Below are 27,145 nucleotides of genomic sequence, written 5' to 3' on the forward strand. Positions count from 1 at the left end.
TAAATAAATGTTTTCTTTTGTATTTCACCCCAAATATAGTGTGTTGCACCACTAATAGCTCTGAAGTGTTGCACCACTAATAGCTCTGAAGAGCGATGCAGCAGGTGCTCTGTGCTGAACCTCACGCTGTGAGCTGTCACATTATGTCCACACCCCTGTAAAGATCTGTCCTTTGGGGCAGGTCACTGTCCTGTTACTCTGTCAAGATCACCTTGGGAGATCATGTCAAGATGCTGAGAGCGAGCGCTGCTGCTAAATGTTCTTTTCACTGCTGAAATAAAGACCAGTATATCTAGTTACAAGCGTGAACAGCATAATACATGCTGGTTGCAAGCTAACTCGTATGATCATGCTCATTTTACCAGCAAGGCCAGTGTTCCCAGTAAGGTTATATTGTAGTATTAAACATTTGTGTGATTATGCTAACATTGCCTGTGCATCATAACTGTACCACAATGTTGTTTTCTTCTAAATGCGTGATAAGAATGCATGGCAAATTATTAACCTGATGTTCTGTCTTATATCTTTCTGCTAACAAATGGAGTTCTGCTAGTTTGCGAAGCTGCCCTGCTAGTCACCAGACACAAACTTTTAGCTAACGATATATATATATATATGTATATATATATATATATATATATATATATATATATATATATATATATATATATATATATATATATATATATATATATATATATATATATATATTTTATTTTTTTTTATGTGTGTGATTGTGCAGATCAATAAATACTGCAAACTGGCTGATGGATCAATTCTTCCAGTTCACTTAAGAAAATCACTGTCAATCAGTGGAAGACTATTCTTGGCGATATTCTCAGCAGTCCAGCAAAAAAAAAAAGACCAAACAGACCAGTGTATTTGAACTTTAATGGTTTGCCTGTGCTGTGTCACTGCCTTCCTTTCTGCAGAACCCAGAGTGAGACTGTTAACATGCTGTTACACTCTAGTAAAATTACCATGCGTGATATGCATATCCGTCGTTCTTGTTATTTCCTCCACCCGATCACTCATAAAACCAGTCAAGCACACGATCACAAAAACACAATGCTCATCAGCCAAAAATGTTAAACACACCTTTGTTTAGTAGCCTGTTCCTGTTCAGTGCATTAGCTGCTCACTATCCAAACATTATGAGACACACTAGGAGGCCTGGACTTCATCAGGCTTTCAGTGCAAGCAAAAGCATTAGACCAGCCAGTGATGGAGATGCTGTGCAATTGTTTTTTTTTTTTTTTATACCATTCTATAAACCATTACATTTGACATTTTAATTCTAATGTATTTATGAATCCAATGGAAAGACAGAGTGCTTTGCAAGCTCTTAAATCCAACATTTGGTTTAAGGGTTGCCAGATTGCAGTGTCAGTTTGTAGCCCAGTTCCAGTTTAAAACCCAGCCAGATTAATTTGCTTGTTAATTTGCCAAATTATGTCTACCATTCCAAATCAATTTTTCATCCCATCATGATCAGATATAACTATAGAAATAAAGACACCTTCTTTACTGCAGAGGCTGAGTTGGACCTGATCCAACTGCACCCATGCCGTAAGCCAAATGTTTATTAATACTTCATCCAGTTCATATTAAAATACAGATGAAGCAAATAATGTTTTAACTGTAATGCAATAACTGCATATAAGAAACATGACAATGTTGGTCATTTTTACATCCCTTTAAATGTAAGAAAATAACAAACAAATAGTTTGTATCATAGCCCTGAAACTCTACTTATGGAATTTTAACTAACAGGACATTTATTAAGAAAAATAAAGCAAGAAAACAGTTTCTGGGGTTTTAAATATTTGGTTTTCACTCCTATAAAATGGATGTGCCGTTATACATGAGCAATTTCAGAGCATAACATGGTGAAATGCACTCACTGGCTACCACTCATTCATGCAATTATCTAATCAGGTCAGGTCATCAGGTGGCGGCAGCACAATGTATACAGTCATGCAGATACAAGTCAAGGAGCTTCAGTTAATGCTCACAGCAAACATCAGAATAGAAGAAAATGGTGATCACAGTGACTTTGACTGTGGTATGGTTGTTGGTGCCGGACAGACTGGTTTGAGTATTTCAGAAACTGCTGATCTCCTGGGATTTTCACACCCAACAGTCTGTAGAGTTTACACAGAATGATGCCAAAAAAAAACATTCAGTTCTTGTTTATGAGATAGGTCAGAAGTGAATGGCCAGTTACTAGAAAGCTACAGTAACTCAAATAATCACTCTTTACAACCACGGTGAGCAGAAAAGCATCTCAGAATGCACAGCATGGCAAATCTGCCACAGTCCTCAGTTTGTGCATCTCCTTATGGGAAAAAAAATCACATACACACTCACCGACCACTTTATTAGGAACACCTGCTCATCCATGCAATTCAATTATCCAATCAGACAATCATTGGCAGCAGTGTAATGGATGCAGATACAGGTCAAGCGCTTCAGAATCATCAGAATGGGGAAAAATGTGATCTCAGTGACTGAAGACCAGGTATTTTTCACCCAAGCTTCAACTGTCCAGTTTTTGGTGAGCCTTCGCTCATTGAAGACTCAGATTCCTATTCTTGGCTTACAGGATGCAGTGCACTGACTTTACAACTGCGCTGTGTGTGATTTAACAATTCATTTTAAAAGAGTGTATACGTCATGATATGGGAGGAGCTGGATCAGGTTCGACTCCACCCTCCCACCCCCCCTCCCCTGAACTTGTGGTTCTGCAGCTAGGGGTATTTAAAACTAGATGGGAAACTGCATGATCTGGCAACATGTCTTTTTTAGCAGCGGGACGCGCGTGGGTTCACTCCGCCCCTTTAGACGACTGGATCTCGACTGTCGGTTCATTTCTGAGGCCGGTGAGGCGCACGAGCGCGAGCGATCCTCCAGCGCCATGGCTCGTTACTACTGAAGTGGAGGCGCGAGAGCTCTGAGGCGCGAGCGATGGAGAGGCGTCATTTCGGTAAGGCGCGCGCGGCCAGGGCTTGCTTCGTCTTTGATAGAAACTTTATCAGATTAAATCGATGTGCACTTGTGCACTGTTGTACATTATGTTCCATTAAGATGGCGGAACTTTTCTAGGATATTTTGGTAGGATAGCATGCACTCATCCTTTAAGCTCGAGCGTCAGTGTTGCCTTTTTGATCCGATGAGCGCGCATAACCGCGATAATACCGCTCAAAGCCCAGCACTGAGCAGCACGCGCATATCTCTGTTCTATATTACAATAATATTGTGCTAAGTAATCTCTCTACTCAATGCCATCTTATCCATTATATTGTTCATTTATAGTTTTTGGCATTTCTAGGAATCTATGAACAGCTTCATATGCAAACACATCACTCAGGGATCATGTGTGTTGTCGCGCGCTCCTCCATTCTCTACCTCCAAACTCGGAGTAACTGCTCAGACAGGAGTGTCGAGCTGATTTTAAGCAGTCATTTGAACATTTCTGAATAAGCATTTGCTTTTTTTCAGTCGTGCAAATGGTCAGTCTGTTGTAAAAGGTCTTTTTACTCAGGTGATGAGGCTGAAGCGCGTGAGTCTGGCGCAGCTCCATCCCTCTATAACAGTATAATAGAGCCTGTAATACCAGAAGATATGTTTAATTAGACTAATAAATGTTTTAATATTCACTATACACCGAATTGTTATTATAAGGAAAATGCACTCACTCTGGACATGCTATCAGGTACTGCTTTGTAGGTATGGTTACTGACTGTAGCCCATCTGTTGCTAGGCACAATTTGTCATCCTCCTTTTACCCCATGCATCAGTGGAAAGGGACCACCATAGGACCACTGCAGACCAGAGATTCAGGTGGTGGACCATTCTCAAACTATACCTTTTTTTCACTTTTGAGCCTTTATTATGTGTTTTTTTTTTTTTTTTTTTTTTTACCCTGGGAATGTGTATGTCATGTGCCTTTAATTATCATTAAACAATCCTTCAAGTCTAATTATATACTCTAAATTATTATTAAAGGTACACCATATTGACTTTTCCAGGTGAAAGATACATACTAACTATACATAAGATATACCGTCGATGGTACCCGCCACAACAACGACAAGGAAAAGTACAATTTCCAGCAATGATGCTGACATGGTAGTGCTTGTGGTGCTGGTATGAGTGGATCATGTGCATTATTGGACACTGCTAGCATGCTGGTATTGTTTTTTTTTTTTTCATGCACCATTTGTGTTAATCGTCCACTACTTATTCATTAGAATCAGTTTCTGATCACAGCAAGTGTTTAAAATCCCAGTAACACTGCTGTGCCTGATACACTCTTATTACCGCAACACTCTCAAAGCACGCCACTATCATGTCAGGGGCACTGCTGTCCTGAGAATGTGGCATAATAAGGTCTGGTCAGCGATGGTCCTGTGGTCACATTCCATTAAAACGCAAGGTAGATGGAGCAGGCACATGGAGGATGCTGATGAATAAATCAAAGCTTCGAATGAAAGTCAGGTAAAGCACAAGCTGCTGTTTCATCCTTCAAGAATGTCACATGTGGTTTAGTGTTTTCAAAAAGGCCCAGGAGCTCAGAAAAGATTTGAAGAACTATTTTCTCAGTAAGCCTGTGGTGTTATATTCAAAAGCCGAAAATGTGTAATGAGGCAGCGTTAGGGGCGTGTATGTGTGTGTGTGTGTGTGTGTGTGTGTGTGTGTGGTGTTATGCTGTGTTTATAAAACTGTACAAACCAGGGATTTTCAATCCAGTCCTCAAGGACTGCAGGCAGGTTCACACTGTTCCATTTTCTAACACACCTGAGTCTCAACATCCTTCCAGCATTTAATTAGCCCTCCAGCCTCAGGTGTCAGAACAGAAGATCCAAACCCCCTAGGCTGTGTGTATGTGTGATCAAAAGTGCATTTGTGTTTTGTTTTTTGTGCCATGAACACGATCCATTACTGGTTTAACTGTTTCTAATGATTAAGCTTAAGCATACATTATAAATAATGATGGAATATAAAACTCAGTCATGATGCTTAAGCATCTAATGATTCATTAAGAAAAAATTACATAGAAGTTACACAGATTTGGTCAAACGCTTCTCTGAATATCCAAACATCACAGAATGACAGCATGTGCATTACGGTTGTATTAAAGGCTGTAATGTATGTTTAAAGCCGGGTTAATGTGTACGCTTCACCTTAATGGCAGCCAGTCATGTGGAGCCCATTAATCTTCCTGGGCGTGTAACACATCAGCACCATGGACAGAGCAAAGGGTTTTTTTTTGTTTTTGCTATCTATTATGATTTAATGCTTATGTTCTGTTTGGGTCCAATTTTTTACATTTTGGCTAAAAGTGCAAGAATACTAAAATGTTTTTCCCCAACATGAACTTTTTTTTTATAAAGTGAATAGCAAGATTTTATGCAACACTTCATACCTGGCATGACCCCTTGTCTTTGATCCAAGAATGTTAAACATGATATCAAAACACCTACTTTAAGAAAATTTGACTCATAAGTTAACAACCAGGTTTCGTACATGACTGAAATTAAAATCACTTTCTTTTTAACTGTTTGACTACACAGTTGTACTCAAGATACACATTCAAGCAACAGTATGATGTGGTGCCAGATTTCTCAAACAAGAACCGATTTTCTGTAACCAATAATTGCACACAGGACTATTGAATTCTCAAATCTGATTGGTCAGAAGGTGTTGATTACAGTGGTGCTAGTTGTAATTCAAATCACAGTTCAAATCACAGGTTTACATCAATGACCTCTTTCAAATAGATTATTGTTTCTATAGTAATGATTCATTCATGGGGACTTGTAAGGTGGATGATCTATATAATCTAAAGTGGATTTAAAAATAAATAAATAAAAACCATTGTTTCTAACAAATAAAAACTTATAATCATTTATATGGTGAAGTTTATTAGATGTGTAGGAGATGTTTATTAAACATTTATGGAAGAAGTCTCCAGTGTTTTGTAACAGAAAGTTTTCCGCCACAGGAAAGTCTTCAGAACAGAGGATTTTGCCGTTTCTGTTTTTGCAGTAAAATAACAAGGTGCATTTTGTGTCTTATTAAGGAAGAAAACCCTTCAGGATGCACTGTTATAGGAAAACAATCCACTCTGGTGTGTTTTATTCATTACATAGTGAGGCCTTTGATCAGTTAATCAAAAACCCCTATCTAAGTCAGTCTTCTATATGGCAGCTAGATGAACTGCATAAAATACACAACTCTTCAGAGCATGGTGCTTTCTGTCTCTGTGCAAATAGCCTCAGTAATACAGCTGTATGGTGCGTGGGAGTGTATGTGTGTATTTTGTTCTTTGACCTTTGTGCTTTCAAATGCATTAGGCCCAAGGAGAGGCTTGTCCTTTCCAGAGAGGCTGCTCTTCTGCTCTTCACACAAGGAGGTGATATTGCGTTCTGCCGAAACATCATGCTGCAATGCAGCCAACTTATAAATGGCCAAAAGATGAGGACTGACACTTTACCGACCCTTTGATGGAGGCATATGGAGTTTGCAGAGTGTGAGTGTGGGAGTATATATGCGTGTATGGTCTGCATTGTTCTTTCAGCTCCGCTCAGTTGAAAAAGAAGGATCGAGAGAAAGACATGAACACACACAAACCTGCATTTAGATCCATTTACCTGCATGTTTTTAATAAACATGTACATGCACATGGATTGATGCCAACCTACACTGTCTATATTAAACCATAAAACCTATGATATTCCACTAGAGAAAAGTGCAGATCAATCAAGTCCTGTGTCAGTAATAGTCTTGTAAACGAACTTGTTCAGAACAAGCATGTAAAAATTGGCATTCGGTTATTAGTTTGATCTTAAATACATGAAAAAAAAGATTGCATGGATTAGAATAGATGTAATGCAATGCCACTGTCTGTATCTGTATCTGTTAAGTGCTCTAAATATCCATATTTGTATTCGTTTTTTAAGCTGAAGTTAAAATGGGAAGCATGGTCTGTGAATTCTGACAGCTACATCAATCACATTCATAATTGGTCTCAACTACATGTGTTTAGAATTGTTTTCTTTTTTAACCTCACTCTCACAGTTATTATTCTTGTTTGTACTTGCCTGCAATATTTTCTGTCAAATATAGTTGGTTCTATTTCCCAAAATATAAAAAAACTAGTATCCTAATTTAAACTACCATGGCCCTGACCAGGCAGTTAATAAGGATGAATGAATGAATGCTGTAAAATCTTGGAGCACTGCACATTCATATGGTCTTTCTTGGTCCCACAATTTTCATATCTGATCAGTCATTCACTCCTGAAAGAAAGGAAAAAGCTCCCATGACTATTTTTTGGCATCCAGCGGGATCCCGTTCTCAATGCACAGATGCCCTGTGAACCTTTCTGGCATGAATAGTGCACCTCGTATTCGTATCTGTGTGTGTCGATTATCAGTTTATTCCGGATATGTATTCGTGTTCTGTAACATCCCTAATGAATAACATTAGATTCCAAAACAGTACTCAGCTGTACTCAGTTCATCACTGTGGCTTTTAAGACCTTTAAGAGTATAGTAGAACATACATCTCGAGATCTGCAAATGGCTACTGAGAAAAAAAAATCTTGGACGGCAAACGCTACACATTTACACTAATATGCAGTTCTATTTGTTGATGTATACTATATATATAATATAGATGGCTGTTATAAATACGATTAAGCTGTTGTGCCTTTCTGCATTGAGATGTATTGAAAGGAATCTCAGAGAAGGTCCCTGACCCTTGGGTTTGTTATGGAGCTCCAGCAGGGGTCCCAGCCAGCACATTCAAGCTCACATTCCTGACAGCCTGCCATTCTAAAACCCTGGCATTTCCAAAAAACTGTGTGCCAGGGCAGACATTTATGAGCTGAATTATTCATAAATTCACCCTAAGCCACACATAATTATGAATGATTAAGCAAATGGATCACCTACCGGCAAAGTCGGGGATGAATTGTGCATTATTCAGTGCAATTCAGCCATGGCATCTTCTCAAAGCAGTTGGTTTATGTGATGAGGCAGTTTAGGGGGCTGTCATATGTGAGGTGCTAGCTGTAATAAAACACAAAGTGTAGAGTTGTAGAGATAATAGAAATTATCTGGAGACATTTAGTAGTACTTCATGGGTTTAAGCTAAACTGTATTGCTTATCTGATTTTGGTGTGGTATTGGGTTCCAGTGAAATTGCTTCAGAATGGTATGAAAAATAAAAAACACTGAGTAAGTGACAGTTTGTAGGTGCAAACACCTTGTTGATAAGAGAGATCAGAGGAAAATGGATAGATTGGTTCGAGCTGCCAGGAAGGATATAGTAACACAAATAATCACTCTGTACAAACGTAGTGAGCAGAGGAGCATCTCAGCATGCACAACACATCAAACATTGAGGTGGATACAACAGCAGAAGACCGCATCGGGTTTCACACCTGTCAGCCAAGAACAGGAAGGATATCGTGGGCACAGGCTCATCGAAACTGGACAGTGGAAGACTAGGGGAAAAATCACCTGGTCTCAAACTAGCTCAAACAAGTCTGGTCATTGTCCTCTGATCTCGTTCATCAGCAAGGTGTTTCAGCCTGCAGACCCTCTGCACACAGGTTGTTTTTTGTTCTTCACACAATTCTGTGTTGACTCTAGAGACTGTTGTGTGTGAAAATCCCAGGAGATCAGCAGTTTCTGAAATACTCAAACCAGCTCATCTGGTACCAACAACCATGCCATGGCTAAAGTCACAGAGATCACACTTTTTTCAAATTCTGAAGTTTGATGTGAACATTAACTAAAGCTCTTGACCTGTATCTGCATTGTTTTATGCATTTCACTGCTGCAACATGATTGGCTGATTAGATAACTCCATGAATGTGCAGGTGTACAGGTGTTCCTAATAAACTGGATGTTGAGTGTATATCAATCTTTGTAAATTTAAATTTCAGCTGTAACAACCAGACTTGATGCTGAATCTACAGATGGGTGACAAATTAAAGGGAAAAACAATGTAAAGTATCTTAATAAGGTGTTGAGCCACCATGAACCATCAGAACATTTTCAGTGTGCCTCACTATAAATTCTACAAGTACTTCCACTGTACTGTAAGGATGAACACTGTTCTTCCAAAAGATACTGCCTCAATTTCAGGCAAAAAAGTTTTGATGCTAGAGTTAGAGTGTTAGAGAACGCTATCTAACATGTTGCTCCAAAATATCCCAGAGGTGATCAATTGGGTTAAACTCTGGTGACTGCGAAAGCACCATTTTCATCGTCATCAAACCATTCAGTGAGCCATTATGTCCTGTGGATGGGGGCAGGGCCATCCTGGATGAGACCACTGCTATCAAGAGAGAAATGTTTCATCATAGGATAAAGGTCAGTCAGAAGAACTTTGTATTGATTTCCAGTGACCCATCTGTCTAAGGGGACCGGAAAAAAATGTCAGCAAAATGCCTCTCACGTCATAACAGAGCCGTTAGTGTTTTCCTTTAGCTTGTCACTTGTCTGTATGAACTTTAAGAGGAGTGTAGAAAATTCAGTCATCAAAGGATCTGGCAAAAACACAAGGAGATTTTCTGAAAATAAAGTCAAGTTAGCTATAAACATTATAAACATATATGAATATGGCACACATTGTATACATTTCCACATATATTTGCTCAACTTCTTTGGTCTCTGATCTGCGAACAAACCTTATTGCAAAGAATAAATTAGTGACCATGTAGAAAGCACCATAATAGTTTTTAAGCCATTGAATTAGTATCAGGTGTGTAGTACAGGTGCTAATGGTTAGTTGGCAGGCGATTAGGGAAAGTGCACAGGCCAAAATGGAGGACTGAGTGTCTCTGGGCATCATTCACCTTATACTAAATCACTGCCAGGTCCTGGGTGTGCATTTCTTTAATAATTTCCCCTTAATCCTTATTGAGGGGAACAGGGCTTTTGTATTGAAGTTTGGCTTCATGTGCTTTCTTTGGACATGATGTTAATGTACCTGTTTGCCAGTTTTGTTTTGTTTTGTTTTTTTACTTGTCAAAATATCAGCCAGTAAGCCACTGATGTGAAATGTATCTACATTTTTGTGTCTCCTGCAGGATGACTGACAGATCCATTGTCTAGCAGTCACAATGATAGCGACAGGCGGGCTCCTGAGGATCTCCCGGCGGCAGGATTCGCTGCGCACTAAGAACCGAGCGGAGAACAAGCGAAGAAGGAAAGCCAGGAAGAGGATGAAAAACAATGTGGTGGTGGTGAAGGGCAAGCTGAAGCTGTTCTCTGCATCTGGCCTGATTGCAGCACTCGGAGTGCTTGTCTTAATGGTGGGAATATCAATGGCTGTCCTGGGATACTGGCCCAAAGAGACCTCGGCTTACCCAAAAGTCTTACCAAGAGAGAAGCAGCCCATAAAACAGGCAACTGATTCCAAAAAAACCCTTCGGCTGGCATCAAACTTGACGAGCAATACCAAGCTCTGGATGAAGCATTGGAATAGCAGCGATGGTATGATTAATGCTACCAAGCCTAATTTCCGGCCTGTTGGATTTTTTGAAGGCCTGTTCTCCACTTATCTGTACTCCGACAACCTCAAAGTGTTTGGACCACTGGTTATGGGTATTGGTATCTTCCTTTTTATTTGCGCCAATGCCGTGCTCCATGAGAACCGTGACAAGAAGACCAAAATCATTGACCTGAGGGACATTTACTCTACGGTTATAGACATCCACAGTTTGCGGTCCAAAGGCCATGCCCCTCTTAACGGGCTGTTAGGCTGCACACAGTCCAAGGAAGGAGATCTTACATCAGCCACATATAAGACAGCCATGCCGTCAAGAGGCTCCTGGCCTTCTACTGTCTCATGTAAAGAAAAAGATTACAGGAGATCATCATTCGCCAGAAAGTTTAGCTGGTCTAGAGAAAGACAGTCACTTACTGAGACAATCTACACCATTTACAGAGATCAGAACAGGCTTAAAGAGGCAACACCTGCTCCCAAGGAGTGGGAGACACGCTCTATAGTCACTTCATCAGTTAATGCTTTCACATTACCTGTAATTAAACTCAACAACCATGAAATGGAAGCGAGAGAAGAGCGGGAGGGAGAGCGTCCTACACCAGGCAATCTGACAGAGAAACTGCAGCCAGAGTGCCAGGGCTCTGGATGCTCCGAAGAACTTCTCAGCACTGCCATACAAACCAAAGCTGAGGTATTGAGGGCAGGTTTGTCGGTATCTCGGGATTCCAAGCTCTCAGGTGATGTATCCAGTGTATGCCAGCAACAGCTGCAGCTGCCCAGTTCTGGGTTCAGGATCCTGGGCTCCCACCTGTCCCTGAATGCCCTTTCTGACCTGGGCACTGGACGGCACGAAGAAAGGTCACGCAGATTCAGCTGCCCGAGGCTGGACCGATTGGGCAGTAAGGGCTATATAAAACTGGCAGCACTAGGAGGAGACTCATTTGAAGCCCCAGATGGGGCACCAGAAACAGGTGTGGAGGGACCAGAGCAGACAGGAACACAGAGTTATGTTATGAATGCACACATATTCCCCAATAACTCCCTCACACAGCTGCACACAGAACCAACCATGTTGAACTCTCACACAACCGATGTAGATGTGGACTCAAAGACAAATCTCCAACTGGGAGAGCAGGTCTGAGCAAGTCTATATGCTCAGGCATATAAGTAAGATGTAGTCATTAACTGCTTAGGGTTCTTCTGTGGACAATTCACTTAGTTTGTAGCATAACAAAGACAAGATTTTATGCCGAAAACAACACTCATAAAAGTACATATAAGTATTTAAAAAGACTGGAGGTACAGTCCAGCTTTTGAGGAGACCATCACTCACTTTTGTGCAGTATTTAGATAATAAGTCCAAGAGTAGAAACGAGTTGTTCTTGTGCCTTCCACTGATCTGTTAGGCTTATATGCTGTTCCTGTCCTGCATTGTGTCACCTATTAAGTAACTTTCCTTGTAATAATTATTGAACAATTGTCTTATTGATGTGTTTTCTCCAGATTCACCAACTTTTGTCACACAAATGAATCTTTCATTTAAAATCAAAGACCTATTTTCGGTTGTTAGTCAAAGCTACTGTATTTGTAATAGAAACACCATCTTGCTTTGCATATACATTGACAAAATATAATTATGCAACCTCATGAACTTTGTTTCATTGTACCTGGATATTGTTGTGCAATCAAACAGCAATAACTGCTAGAGATGAATTCTCAGGTTTCCCCGGGCTGGAAAATGATGAAGGCCATAAATGAAGTGTTTTTTTTCCTATAGACTATTTTGTGGTTGAATGTATGTCAAGTTCATGCAAAATTGTTGCTGGTCAAGAGTCAGTAGATGAAATAAACCCATACAAATGACAGAATTAATATTTATTGCTGATTTTTTTTTCTTCAATTAAAGAACACTTCCTTGTGAAATGAGTATGTTTTGGTTTATAGTGACCTCTGTTGGTGAAGAATAGTAGTGAACTTTTTGACAACACTTCTGGATTCATTGTGAAATATTAGGTTTTTCCCCCTGATTAGTTCTGTTATGTTTTGTTTTCTTTGTTTATCTTTTTCATACTAGAAGAACCAATACATTTATTACAGGTCATTTGTGAAGCCTTGGAATTTGCCCCATAGTATTTTTCTATTCTATTTATCAGTCAGTTCTTCTGTCTGTACTTGTAGAAGATTAAATTCAAATTAATTTCGAAACAAACACAATAAAAAAAATAATAACGTTATTGTTACTGTTGAAATAATATTTTAGAATTAGGTACTTTCGTACTTTCACTTTTATTTTAGGGGACTCCACCGTTCTTTCCCACTAAAGCTATTTATATACTACAGTAGTATGCCAGAGATATTGCCAAATTTTTCGGTACTTTTTCTGGCTGAAGTGATGTTTTCAACTGTTGTTCTAATTTATATTTTATCATTTTTTTAATGCTACATACGCTGCCGCTGTCTTGAAACGTTTGATATGTCCACTTTCGCTGTTCTGACTGGGTAAAAAGTTACAATAATTTCAGAAACACGTAGTAACGTTAGCATTAATGTTAGCAACCTTTAACTGATAAGCGTCAGGCTTAGTGTAGGTGGCAGTGGGCGGGGTTAATTCGTTGCTACGCTGACATGCAGCATCTGCAGCCAATAGCGTAGACGGGGCGTGGCTTAGTGATCTCAGGAAGCCTCCCTCGGCAGATCCGAGTGGATCAAAGCGGATTCTCCTCAGGTGAGCGCTCTTTTTTGCGGCTTTCAACTCGAAAGTGCGCGCTGCCGGAAGTTTCCAGAAGCGGCTCTGTGCCGGGTTTAACTCCTGCTAGTTGTCGGTGGTACTGTGAGTGAGTGAGTGAGTGAGTGGGGTCTCTGACTGCTTTAAACAGCGGAATTTAGCCAGGTTGTGTATTGTTTTTTTGTTTGTTTGTTTGTAACTTTTTAACGCGGAAAGTGTTGTGTGTGAACGTGGATAGTTTTGAACATCTCCCTTGCGTGCTCGCTTGTGTTTTCTTAAACTGAAACTAAGAGCGTGCACACTTTATAACACTAATTCGATTTGGTTATATCAGGTGACAACATTGCAACCACGTTAGTTAGCTTTAATATCATTTTAATCTGTGTGCAGAAATAAAGGAAGGCTTTACAGACTGTGCTGCGTTCATCATGTACAGTATATGCAGTGCAGATGTTAGGGATCCTACATCTAGTCTAAAGTCTAAACCTCTCTCTGTCTCTCTTTGTATGTACTGAATTTGTTGTATCCTTGTCCCATCTTTCCCAATCCACTGGGAATCTGGCCTTTAAATGTTGAACCTTGGTGCGGACCTTGACATCACCTCTGCTCTGGTAAGTTCCCTTTTCCAAGTATCCAAGTAATACCACTTTATTTATTTATATTTTTTTGGTGTGTGTGTGGATCTTTTGTTTTGTAGAAACAGACTGTCTTTGAATGCTTATTATGGAACAGGAAACCACTTGGCACTTGCATAGTTCCCTTTTCTGACCTCTCTCCACATTTTACCATGAAATCATTTGATCATGTTTACTCTGAAAACTTTCATGATTCCATACATTCATGGTGTCCATCCAGCATGCATGGCTCTGTGCGTACATGTTATAATTAGTTGAGTTTTTGCAGTCAGGTGATCACCAGCTGATGTGTCAGAAGTGCTGGCTTTGGTCTGGAAGGAGGAAATGATCCCTCTTTGTTTCTGGCTTTCACTTCCTGTCTGATGTCGACTGCTGAATTACTATCTTTACTTGCATGTTAAACTTTCAATAATAAGATCAGTACAAACGCCTCACTACAGGATATCTCAGGAAAAACTTAGGAGAATGTTTACTACTTCAGGCTGTATTAATGATCTAAGTACTCCAACTGAAATGCCTAAGACCTGCAGAGAGAATATGGTCTTGTTTGAGCAGTCTCAATTGATCTACATGACATTATTTTTTACTCACTACGAATGTGCTGATAATCTTTACGCAATATATCGCAATATTCATCATTCCTGATAATGTTATTATAGACAAAATATTGTCAGTTGTCACACATTTCCTAAATGTTTTGCCCAAATGACTTGTGTTGCTTAATGTAGTAAAACTCTCCTGCATAGTGCTATTTATTTTTTTAAAAAATTATGTATCAGCATTCAAATTAAATGTGTAAAAAGCAAACAAGTGACCTTTCCTCTAAGTAGTTTTTCCAACAGTCCCATAGTATCATCTCGAACTATAATAATATTGTAACATTAATATATTCTACACCTCTGTCTGAAGATGTTTTGAGGATGGCTGAGGCCAGGTAGCCTAAGATGTATAAAAATGTTAGTTTTGTCTGTAAATGTGCTAGATGTAAAAGCTAAGCTATTAGAAATTTAATAAATTTCTATTCCTCTTAAGTTCCTCTACATTATTATGCTAAGTAAAATATAAATGCACACTAAGATCTACCTTTAAAAGGAACAATGACTGTGACTTTGTCCTTACATCACATGGAAGGTGTAAGATGATAAGTGTATCCTTTAGATCATTGTCCTGAGGATGAAAGGTCACAGGTATGAAGCGTCAGTGCATTTCATGCTTCGTTATCAGGCCTGCAAATGATAAGACGTTGCTCAAAGGTTGTAGGTAGTCCGTAGTCCATGTTCATCCTTGTTCCACCATGTTCTCTTGTTCTTAAGATGATACAGAGGTCATGCAGTGCAGGAAAGCCTTGTTCTTTTCCTCAGTTGTGGCTAGTTTCACCATACTCTAGACCTCTAGACTTTGGTTTGGTCTTGTTGCTCATTCTGTACTTTTGACTTCCTTCCCGAAGGCCTATTGAGTGAGGACATGTGAATGATGTATGTCTCAGCAAAACCACAGGCAGAGTAGTGATAAGAAAGCTCTAATTGATTTAGCTGACGTTCATGGATGAGCTGTACTCAGTGGCTTGATGCTGCTTTTGCCCATAAAGAGACATGGCACTCGGGGGAGAGATAGCACCTTATCAGTGGGTATTAATAGCAGAGAGGTGGGCTGCTCTGTCTTGAAAAGTCTTCTGAGTGGGTGTGTGTGATTTTTCCCAGAAAGGTGTTGCAGTCTTGGCAGGATTAATTTTTTTTTGTTGGAATCTATGTTTTTCAGCCATTGGTGGTTGTTCCAGCTGTTGATTATTGATCACACACAGATTAGGCATGATAAGAATTTCTGCAACATTCTTGAAGCCCTTTCCAGAATTTCTTATCTTGTGCTTTAAGAAAATTATCTCTGACACTGACCAGACATTGTAAAGTTTTTGAATTGGTTCAAGGAATTTATTGACTTTTTTTGCCTAAAATGTGGCCTGTCACTACCAGCCCTGTCACTGTTACTAACATGCTTTAATCAAGAATAAAATAGCAGTTATCGAGGCCATTACAGGAAATTAAAACCTCAGATACCAGCTGTATTCAAGCACACATTATTAATTTGTTTAGTATGGAATGCAAATATAGCATTTAGTGCTGGAGCTGTGTACTGTACTGATAAGATATCATCTTATATCTGATTTCTGGAAGTGCACTGATTGTCAAATACAATAGAGTTTCAATATTTTATTCATAGCCCTGTCAGCATTGTATTTCATTTGGTGTTTTAAAACTCATTAACCTTATAATAATGATTCTAATGTGCACTATAGTAGACTTGTTCTGACATTAAGCATGTGAGTGTATTTGATATGTCTGTGTTTGTTAGATGGAAATAATTGACGCTTGTTTCCAAGCAGTTCATTACATGAATTTCAGTCCTACTACTCTGAGGCAGATTTATCTGGTCCAGAGTGGGCTATATACTATAGGATTGAGGGTGTGACAGTTTATTATTGCAAGCTAGCTTTATAATATTAATTTATTGCTCTAAATCTCTAAATCAGCAACTGATGTTGCCACCTGACAGCTCCAGGTTCTCTGGTTTGATTCTTAGCTCTGGTTGAATGTCTGCGAGGAGTTTTACATGTTTTCCTCCTGTCCATATAGGGTCTCCCAGGGTTCTCTGGTTTCCTCCCACCTCCAAAAAACATGCAGGCAGGTGGAGCAAATGTGTGTTTGTGCATAGTGGGTGTATTCCCACATCGCACCTAGTGTTCACCTATGAATAAAACGGTGATACAAACTGTACAATCTGGAAAAAGCTGGTACATTGTTGTTCTCTGAGGTGCAAATAATGTAAATGTGTCCTTAACGATACAACCATGATCCTTTAAGACTTATAGATGCGTTTTTAAAAGATACTCTACATCAACCAGATTATCAAACACTTCCTTGAAGATGCTACCTGGGGGCCAGGCATTTGTACCCTAAATTGTATATTGTATAATTTCCTACATATCTTCTCTTTGCGTGTGTGAGATGTTTTGTTGATTGATGACCGTTGCTGCCTGTGGGTATGTTATTGCTAGTCAGATTGTAAGATTTTATCAGTCTGAGTTTGAATGAGTCCTACTATGTGGTTCTGTCTGTTCCACTTAGAACTAGTCAGCATGGTGTTTTTTTTTTTTGTTTTGTTTGTTTTGGGTTTTTTTTTTTGGGTGATTCGGTGGAAACTTGGTTTTATAGAACCTTTATGACCATAGACTCACATAAATAAATTTAAATTAAAAATATTAATGTAATGTATTACTCATGTGTTATTGATATCAGTAATATCAATGTCAAGATCCACACTTCCTTCTTTTCTCTGCACTAGAAACTGCTTGTAAATATAAACAGGCATTAGTGTAAAATATCACAATTACTCAAATGACTTAATTAAGCACTTAGAAAGCTCATTTAAAGTGGTGAACATTTTCCAGATGCTCTTATCCAAGGTGAAGTAGAATCCAATCTAAGCATCCTGAATATCTGAGAGTTTAGGGTTTATAGCATTGCTTGATCAAGGGCTCTGAATTGGATCTGTGGCAGTGCTAGGATTTGTACTTTCAAGCTCCTTGAAGCTAACACAAAACCTTAAGTGCTGAGCTTCCTAGGCATGTTCCTTAATAACATTTTAGTATAAAAAGAAATAATTTTAATGACATTGGTAGTTTGAAGTAGTATATTATCACAATGTAAGTGTAAGTTTTTTTTGTTTGTTTGTTTTTTGTAAAATGATATAGTATTTTAAAATGAGTAAGAGTTATTCTGGAATTAATGATTTAATGAATTAATTGTATTAGCACTGAAAAGAATTTAATTTCAGAAATGTTCTTTAAAAATGAAAGTTTTAATGACTATTTCTGAATGTTAATTTTAATTTTAAAATTAGTCCTTTAAAATGTCAATTAAGAATATGGCAGATTTTGCATAACAATGGGTATTTTATTGCATTGCAATTCCTCAAATCATTTTACATTGTGTTGTTCTGGCGACATCACTGGTGTATTTAATCACCACGCATGTACTATGCAAATAGTGCCAATGCTGAGACAGTGACTCTCAGCCATTTTAATATTATGCAAGGGCTGTGCGTCTTATGATCTAATGAAAGTGCTGATGTGTTTACTGGGACGTGCTGTGTGTCTTATGATGTAATGAAAATGCTGACCCTGTGTTGAGATAAGCACTGACTGGCCTGAACAAGCACTCAACACATGCTGTCTCATCATATCTTATTAAGCACATCCAGTTAATGTGTGGTGCTGTGTGGTTATGAGAACGACCTTTAGACTTCCAAGTTGGTTTCACCAGATGTCTCAGAGCTGTTTTAGGAAACAGCTGTGCCATACTTACCCATAAACCTCATTATTTTGCCAAGCTTAATCAAGTATATTAGATTCATGCTTCTTTAAAAAGATGTAAGTCAATCCACATTGACACATCTGTCACGTGCGTGTACATGCACACTCTACTTATATCAGTGACGTGATATTTGACATATGCATGTAATCGTGGCCGAGGTGAAGGTCCGATAGGGCAGAAGTGTCCCTGCGAAGCCCCCTACAGGCCTGTAGCTATAAAACAAGCCATTGCAAAATAGATGAAAACCAGCATAGTGTGGAGAGCAGATGATCAGCTGATGTCTGCACTTAGTCATACTGATGAACAAGCAGAGTTTTTTCCTCTTTTCTTTATGTTCTGAGATGATTCAGTGGCTTAAGGTGCAGTGAATATGAGGCTTTTGCTGAGTGGCTGAGTTTCTGCTAGCAGCACACTTCCCAGTGACTGGTCCAAAGCATGCTCAATCAATGTAGTGCACAAAATAAGTGTGTATCTTTGATTGTAATTCATATTGCTGCACTAGAATTTTGAACTATTAATTGATTGCCTCTATATTTAGGAACATTGAGTAATCCTGAAGATGAGCATTTAAATTGCTGTGTCCAGACTATATTTGCAATATTAAATTAGGTGCTTTGCAACAAAAATAGCTTTCAAATTTAAATGGAGAATTATGATATTTAGCTAATTGTCTTACTGTTTTTGAAACCCCTGCAGAGCTCATCTATCTTAAAGCACACTGTCCTCTTGAATTAAAAAAAAAAGTAAGAAAAGAAATGTGGAAGTAAGCATATGGACCATAAAGTCCACAATTTCAACACAAGTGGAAGATGAGCTGACAAGCACTATATTATGAATTAAGGATAGGTCTGCTGGGAAATTGAGTATCTAGTGATATGTCCAGATATAGATGATGATATGGACCTCAGTATTAGTTATTATTAGCTATTAATTAGATATTAATTAATACATTTTGCCCAAAACACTCTTGCGAACATTTTTCTCCATCAGTGAAATGGGAATCATTGCAGTAATAAGTTTTAAAGCTAATTATTGAGAAGGATTGAGTACAGAAAAGCTATAGACATGTAAGAGAAGAAGAAGAGAGGTCCTTCTTTCTCTCCCTGATCATAGCAGTCACTGTAGGGCGGAGGGCAGGCATCATGTCGTTACTCTATTTGTCTCACCCTCTCAATAACAGTGGTGTTCCATATGCTGTTATTACTGTACATGTGGATTGTTAAGCTGCATCTTCCAAATCTGTTTTGAAAAGGCACAGTGGATTAAAAACAGATCCTGCGACTTTGCCTAATGACTCCTCTGGCCAAACGTCCATTTGTTGTCTGTTACAACTTTAACTCGTCTTAAAATAGCTGAGCTGTGCTTTCAGGAACTGCTGCAGTAACACTTGTGGGGGGTTTCACTTCACTAAAGAAGTTTCCACATTTAGTTAAGCATTTTAATTTTAGTTTGTAAGATGCACTAATCCTTAAAGGAAATCCAAAGGATGTGTTTAGCATCGTGTTTGAGTTTTTGATTGTAAATGACTAACAAAGCATGGTCAAAATTGGTGAATGCCATACATGCAGTCTCTTATTAGTGATATATTTACCTTGGCAACGAAAGATGGAGGCAGGCGTGTAGACAAACTGAACACAGAGCAGTTCTAAATTATCGTCAGTGGAGGAACAGCAGTAAAATAGGATGGTTCATCAAAAAAGAATTTTAAAAAAAGCTACTTTCTAAGTCTACTAAGACAACATTTGCAATGTTGGCATGCCCAGAAATCACTTATAGGAAAATGTGTTCTGTGATAAATATAATGTTAATATAACATTATATTACAAATCATATATTGTGAAAAATTGCTTCTCCATGCCACCACTCTGGCTTTGCCTCAGACAACCTTACAATGAAGGTTAGTGTTGCAAGTTTTTTTTCTTCTTTTTCTAGTGTGTCGTTTCAGGATTAGCTTGGATTAAAAAACATTTGTTTGACCATGTGTAATAAAGTCCAATGATGAAAGAGCTATTTAGGGATGCAGGTTCTTTTTAAAATCCAGCTTCATAAAATTTAAATATTACAATATACCAGGCAAGGATTATCATTATTTTAGATTTGAAAAGCATTGTCTGGAGTTTGAGGCTTGCGTTTTGGGGTTGGGCTGGATTTTCAATTGGCTGCTGTTGGCAAGCAGATCCGGAAACCCTGACATGCATAACTCTCAAAGCCTTGTAGCACTAAACCCTGTTCCTGGAGCACACTCTGTCCTGCACAGTCAAGTGTTTTCTCTGCTCTAACACACACACTTCGACTTCAGGAAGGACTGTGAATTAGCTGGTTAGTTTAAATCAGGTGTGTTGGGAGCAGAGAAAACACTAAAATGTGCAGGACAAGGGCTTGGGGATCTGTGTCCTACAGGACAGCTGGTGCATGCACTGTCTGTTCTTAATATTCTGGGAATCATGGGGAGTGAAAGAGAAAGAAGATTTGACATCAGCACTTTTCCTTAACTCATATTTTGTATGGTATTAAGCTGCTCCTCCATTCTGTTCTTGAAATCGTGGGCTCTATAGGGATCAGCGCGATAGTTTAATCCTGTATACGCATGCATGCACGCTCAGGGATTTCGCGCTTCCGCGTTCTTTTCCCGCGGCGCTTCTGACGTTGTATTGGCACGCTGTGATTGGCTGGAGTAACTGCGTCACTACGTTACACCGCGCGCACTCCAGCCCACAACCTAGAGCTCGTGCGCGGATGATAAGCAGGACTCAGTTAACGTAAACCGCACCGCTGGCTGTGGCTGTGGGACCGGGGAACGGTGGAAAGGACACCGAATTACCGGTAACGGCAGTATTTATCGTAGTTAGAACGCGGTGTATTGGAGGTATGCTCTCTTGGGTGTGTGAGGAGCATTGTATTAGCCGGTAGTAGCGTGTAGTGGCTTGTTTTCGTCCGAACGTAGAGCTGCGCTAGCTTAATCTTTCCGGTTTACTGGGAAGGCTCCTGTGGAATTTTATTTAATGTTGTATTCACAGCCTTGTGAATAAACAAGTGTTTAGACCTGATACCGTTATGGTATGTTGTGTGGTGTTATGTTATGCTGTTTCCTGGACGTCAGTGTTTAACTGTTCATTTAGTTCATTTTGTGCTTTATTAAGGCACTATAGAAAAACTCACGCGCACATTGTATTGGTCACGTGCCAAGATGCGTACTAGCGTACTAAACAGTGCGCGAGAATAGAATACCAGGTCACTATTGGTTACTGTAGCTATAGTTACCGTCGGTGACGTTCTATTTTGAATACTACGTAGTACGGTAGTATGCTGGTTTGGAGGTATACCCCTGTTATTATAAATGGTCCAAAGGTTTCTGCGCATGCGCATTTGAACACCCATAAATTCATGCTTCTTCATATATTTTAATGCTGAATGCGTTTTCTGATCTCATTAATATGTTACCTATAGTTTTGTTTTGTTTTGTTTTTGCTGGAAGCATTTTTCTGATAAGGTCACTTTTTAATAAAGTAGATGAAACAGCACAAATTAGCACAGATTAGAACATCCCGACCCCAATACCGGTACCCAGTACTGATCCAGTGCTGACATCCTCACAGTAACCAAGTCAAGTCTCTGCAAGCTTCTCTTACTGAGTTTAGGTTTTACACTGTGCAGTTTCAGCAGTCTTTATTATTATTAGTTGTCACGTTGTACAAGATGATCCCAATAAAATGTTCTCAGACGTATGTTCTCCATGTCCGAATATACAACGAAGATCCTCTAACGATAGACCTGTGATTAAAGAAAATTATTCTGCTTCTGCTACGTCATCAGAAAATGGCATCTAAACAGAAACATTTTTCAAAGTGAGACTGAAGTAATAAAGATTTTTTTTTTTCTGTCCATTAGCAAGTTTAGTTTATGATTTGTCATTGCCATTACCATATTCATAGCTGCCTTCTGAGTTTTGCGTAAAACTCAAATTAGTGGCTTTTAGGCGAGTGTCATAGGAGTGGTCACTCTGAGATTTTCATCAAGAAACCAGACATTTTGTCATCGACTGTCTTGAGTCGCGGTGGCGCAATGAGCATGTCATGTTGATCTCAACTTGCGACATAAGAATTTTTTACGATGACTGTTTCTGTTCGTGACAGCAAAATCAGCTGAAAAATCATGCAGCGTAAAGCCTGATTTATGCAGAAGATCAAAGATGTGATGATGACATGCATGATCAAGATATGTGTCCTGAGCTCATGTGCACGGTTAAAGCCACACGTGGTCAGTAGATTAGACCAGAAATAGTAAATTATGATCTGAAACCAATTCAGGGTTTCAAGCCAGTATTGATTTTGTTACCAATATCGGGTATTGGATCGGTATATCTCTAATTGTGTGTACACACGCTGCCTGTTTAACCCTCATGCTCTGTTCACACCATAGCAATGGCTGATCAAAGACATGTTGAGTCTCGTGCTCATGTGCAAGATCTGTGTTGTCAATCAACATCTCTGTCGATGAACAAGGAGATCAGCAGTAGGGTATGACTCACATGCTCTTGTGTAGGATGCCATTTCAATAAATAAAATATTCTAAAATGAATCATGTATATTTTTCCCAGGAGTCGGGTGGCTAGTGAGAGAGAAAGACACCTCCACAGGAAAACAGTATGTTACGTCGATTATACAGACTGTTTCTATATCAGTGTAGATTCTGTCTCTTCCCAAGGATGTGGTTTTGAATTGGTGCACTATTATATTATTGATATTGATTTAATTCGATAACTCTTTGCACAGCTTGCTTGCTCGTTTGTGGTTCTGGATCAGATGGCTTGGGGTGAGCCACTTTATCCAGCTCGGTGTCAGAGGTCGCACATGTTCAGCTGGCAGTAGGGATGGAGTGATTCCCTGATAGCTAATGTGACTGAGTACACAGTGTTTAATCCGGTTGAAAGGAGAGTGAAGCATCTGGGATACAGGATAGATGGTTTTCAGTAGTACACTGTCATCAGAAACACATTTTCGTGTTCAAACAGCATTTCTAATAGTAAAGTTAAAGCATGAATATTAGTTATTTATTCTCCAAGTTGCCAGTTTATAAGATAGTAGATTGGTATAGTCCTGTATATCAGGCCCGAGAGTTATGTGCACACACGCACACATTTAACAGCTCACACATTGTGTAACATGTCTTTCTGTGTCTGCCCTTGGGCAACATAAATAGTTGCCATTTTTGTGTAGCTGGATGACATTTCGCTGCAACAGCCACATGACCTTTTGACCTCGAGTACATGGCTGCTATTCACATGAATAAGCGTTCAGCCGGGGAAAAACGAGCAGCTTTGTCTCTCTTCGGTTCCATGCTTTATGAGTTTGAATGAGTTTGTACAAAGATTGACTCTTGTCATTTACAACATCTGAGATTCAGATTCCAAACACATACACGGGTAATTCTCATGAAATAGAGATTTCATTCAGGACAGACTTTTAAAATGTGTTTTAAAATTTCATGAAATTATGGTACATTTTATTATGGAGACTTAACTATTTTTGGAAATTTTTAGGAACATGTTCTAGAGCATTACTTCATAAAATTATTGGATTAAAAATTGGTAAAGTGGATTGTTGATTGTAAAACATAAACACGTTTTAACATGAACACATTTAATAAATGCTATAAAACTTTGTTAATTTAGGTAAATATAAAAATACATATTTCCCTCATTACTGGAACCTAAAATTAATTTCAAATCATAATTGTTTTTGGTGTTTATCAAGTGTTTGGATTTATTTTATGCTTAATGGTAAACTTTAGTAAAAAGAATCTAACTCAACACTTAAACTTTACTGAATGTCTAAATAATTAAGGAAATGTTTCAGAAGTAACAACCATGTTTTGGTAATGGAACTAAATGTTCCAGAAATTTATTTTCAAAGATGGAAACTTGTTGGCAAATTTAAAAAAATTGTTATTGTTATTTTTGGCATTTAATTTGTTGCATTTGTAAGGCTGAGTGTTTCAGGATTGGTGGAGCTGCAGAACCGTAAATGGATCTCCTTGAGCCACAAAAACTCTGTAATTCACTTGTGACACCTCGCTAATTTTGGAGGACACACTCACATGCTTCCAGATGTGCCTGGAAAATGCAGCCATGCAAATGCTTTCTGGCCTCCTTTCCTCCCTCTCGCTACACTACGATCCACACCGGTCTTATTTTAGCAGCGTTGCTTCCAAGACAAACTGGCATAAAATTGCCACAGTAGCTCTGACAGATGTTACAGTGTCGATTTGGCCCCAGGGACACGATGCCAATTAGCGCTGATTCAGCAGCCAGCAGCCTGCTGCCAGGAGTCATCGTCACTCTTCTATGAGCTAATGGACGAAATGATTTCAGGCATTCTTTCTTACATTTAGAAGATGATGTCTTTCGTCTTTTAACCTTTATTTACCAATTGTTCTTTTGTTTTAAGAATATAGTGTCAAATAAGTAATAGTTGTTATGGTCAGCTGTATGTGACTGTGTGATTCATTAAGGTTGGATGGGATTCAGTGCAAAACCATGGGTTACTATAACAACATGGTGTTTCTCTGGTAACTAGCGTGGGCGCTCCGTAATTGTAAATGAATGCTGCAGAATATATTCAACCAAGTCAGGAAGGCCGGGGGGGAAGAGGAGAGGAGGAGAAGAGAAGAGAAGGGGGGGGGGGGGGGGGGGTGTCAGGTTTGCATTTTTGTTTCATAAAAACAGACAGAGACAGGTTGAAATTATATCTAGTACAGTTGAGTAGTTTTATATCCTCATGTTCATACATGTTAATCAGACTCTGACTCTGTGGAGTGACCTTATTGTCCTTATTTCCAGTATGCACTGATTCACTCCCTCTTTCGCTCTCTCTCTGTCTCACGCTAGTATTAAACAGAAAGAGCAAACTCAGTGGCCTGTTTTCCTGCCCTGTGGTTCACTCTGACCTATTTAGGGTGTGCTCAGGCTCCTCCAGCTCTTTTCCGCTTGGATGACTGCATTACTGATGGCTTATTACTCTGAAGCCAGATGAAGAGGGAGGAGCCTCAGGTTTTCATTGGTCACTTGAGTTATAGTGTTTGAAATTGTCTTGACAGGGCTCCCGAGTGAAAAGCATTCATGCTATCGTCTGGAGATCAAGTTCAAATCCCGACAATGCCACAGTCATCCTAGAGAGGGGTCCAAGAAAGCAAAATTGGCAGTGCTGACCGGATATGAGGGATGGCATGCTCTCTCTCCTTTGTCAATCACAGTGACAATAGCCAATCGTGGACGTCTTTTTAAAATTGTGCATGTGGAAGGGGGCGGATAGTGCTTTCCTCCTGTGTGTGTTACGCCGCCCCATGACGCTGCATGAGCAGTTTGAGGTCATCTGGCATCATGGGTCTCAGGGAAACATGTGATAGCCTTCACCCTCCCCGGTCTGTAGCTGTTATATGATAGGGGAGACTGACCTGGTGGGTGGGAATTGGCCAAGAATAAATTCATAAAGTCATGACAGTCTAGATCTGTGGCACTCATTTGCTAACGGTGCTTACATCTGCGTAAAATCTGCGTAAATTGTGTGTACAAACTTTTCAACACAAAATCTGGGGTCTATCAAAACTTTTGTTTAGATTTGTTTGTATATGAAGCAGATAAACTCAGGCTACGTTGAGTGCTGCCAAAGGAACACACACTGAGCAGGGAGAGGTGATTGTTGTTTATAAAAGCACAGTCACTGATTTTTTTACAATTATTTTTCAGCTAGTATTACACCTACTACTGATGTGCAACTGTTTAAAAAGAAGATATGATACAACAGTGATATTCAAAAAGATATGTAATTTAGGGTAAGAAAAAAAAACATAAAATCTGAAAATCTTGCTTTATTTTTATGTTTTATTGTAATGCAGGCTAACTTCCCATTTATATTATCTAACCAATTATGTAAGGAATAAAACACAATCGAGAGTGCTGTTATGGGAAAATAATTAATGATGTGGTGGTGTAATGCGACCCATGCGAAGTGGAGTTACTGTGATTATTAATAATCAATAATAACACATCCTGAAGTGCTTTATTCTTCTAACACATTTATTTGGCAACAATTACAACTGTTATTTATTAAAGATTGACATGTACATTTTATCTGTTTTTACAATTACATTTACTGTTGTGGAACATCTCCGTGACAGGTTAGGCCTTGTTATCCCTGATGTTATAGTAGCTGTAAACAATCGTTTTCTCACCAGCCCTCTCATCATGTTACTAAAAAACCGGGAAATCCTCTGTCCTGAATATTTGTGGTCTGCTGTAGAAAATTAATCCGCGCCTTCTGACTGATCACATTTGAGAATTTAACAGCGCTGTTGTATAAAACTAATTATTAACCTTTCAGCAAATTTTAAAAGACTTTTTTTCTGTTCCATGGTGTCATTTCAGTACTGGTATTAGCATTGATGTTGTGGTTTAAATATCGTGACAACACTATTAGCCAATAAATCCTTAGAAAACGTGACACTTTAAATATGTTTTAATTGCTCGTTTTTAATTATCCATGACTGCCTGTGTGCTGTGGTAGGAAGAGAAATGGGTGGATTCATTCCTGAGGTCATTTTAATGTTTCTGAAACGCCCTTTAACCCAGTTGTGACTATTCTGTGTTGCATACCTTGGCCTTGTGTTGACATTCCCACTGCGATCCTGGAATCCTTGAGCGCTGACTTTTCCGGGAGCTCTGAGATCCTGTCCTGACTACACATGTGCCAATAAGCTGCCCTGAACACACAGACTCATGTGTAAACACAGCTAAAAATAGAGCTCTGTATGTAATGAGAGAGAGGAGTGAGATGGAGAGAGAGAGAAATGGGAATTATTCACTCTGCATTTTTCCCTTTGCTCTCAAAGTC

General features: G+C 39.1%; 2 protein-coding genes and 1 long non-coding RNA gene across 27 annotated transcripts in view; 2 read left to right on the top strand and 1 right to left on the bottom strand.

Annotated features, from left to right (window-relative positions):
• Positions 1 to 2,757: 2,757 nt before the first annotated feature.
• LOC113533365 (transmembrane protein 200C) lies at positions 2,758 to 12,439 on the top strand. Of its 2 annotated transcripts, XM_034314830.2 has the most exons (3): positions 2,758 to 2,986; positions 3,764 to 3,843; positions 10,109 to 12,439. In XM_034314830.2, exon 3 carries the CDS (start codon positions 10,142 to 10,144, stop codon positions 11,666 to 11,668), a length of 1,527 nt encoding a protein of 508 aa, XP_034170721.1. In that variant the 5' UTR covers positions 2,758 to 2,986; positions 3,764 to 3,843; positions 10,109 to 10,141; the 3' UTR covers positions 11,669 to 12,439. The 2 variants fall into 2 exon arrangements, with proteins under 2 accessions (XP_034170721.1, XP_053083362.1); XM_053227387.1 differs by lacking the exon at positions 3,764 to 3,843.
• LOC113533367 (uncharacterized) lies at positions 6,648 to 17,443 on the bottom strand. Of its 2 annotated transcripts, none has more exons than XR_003403411.3 (3): positions 15,007 to 17,443; positions 7,962 to 8,078; positions 6,648 to 7,304 (listed from the first exon to the last, which is right to left on the bottom strand). It is a non-coding gene; the product is annotated as an uncharacterized LOC113533367 (long non-coding RNA). The 2 variants fall into 2 exon arrangements; XR_003403412.3 differs by having other exon boundaries at positions 14,971 to 17,443.
• Positions 13,137 to 27,145, top strand: part of epb41l3b (erythrocyte membrane protein band 4.1-like 3b) — a 38,009-nt gene continuing 24,000 nt past the window's right edge. For 6 of the 23 annotated variants that reach the window (XM_053227381.1, XM_053227382.1, XM_053227384.1 and 3 more), the window contains exon 1: positions 20,929 to 21,080. The gene's annotated coding sequence lies outside the window, so the exon portion shown is untranslated. The other 17 variants (XM_053227370.1, XM_053227371.1, XM_053227366.1 and 14 more) reach the window with 13 other exon arrangements.

This window comes from Pangasianodon hypophthalmus, chromosome 21, assembly GCF_027358585.1.
Source record: "Pangasianodon hypophthalmus isolate fPanHyp1 chromosome 21, fPanHyp1.pri, whole genome shotgun sequence".
NCBI lineage: Eukaryota > Metazoa > Chordata > Actinopteri > Siluriformes > Pangasiidae > Pangasianodon > Pangasianodon hypophthalmus.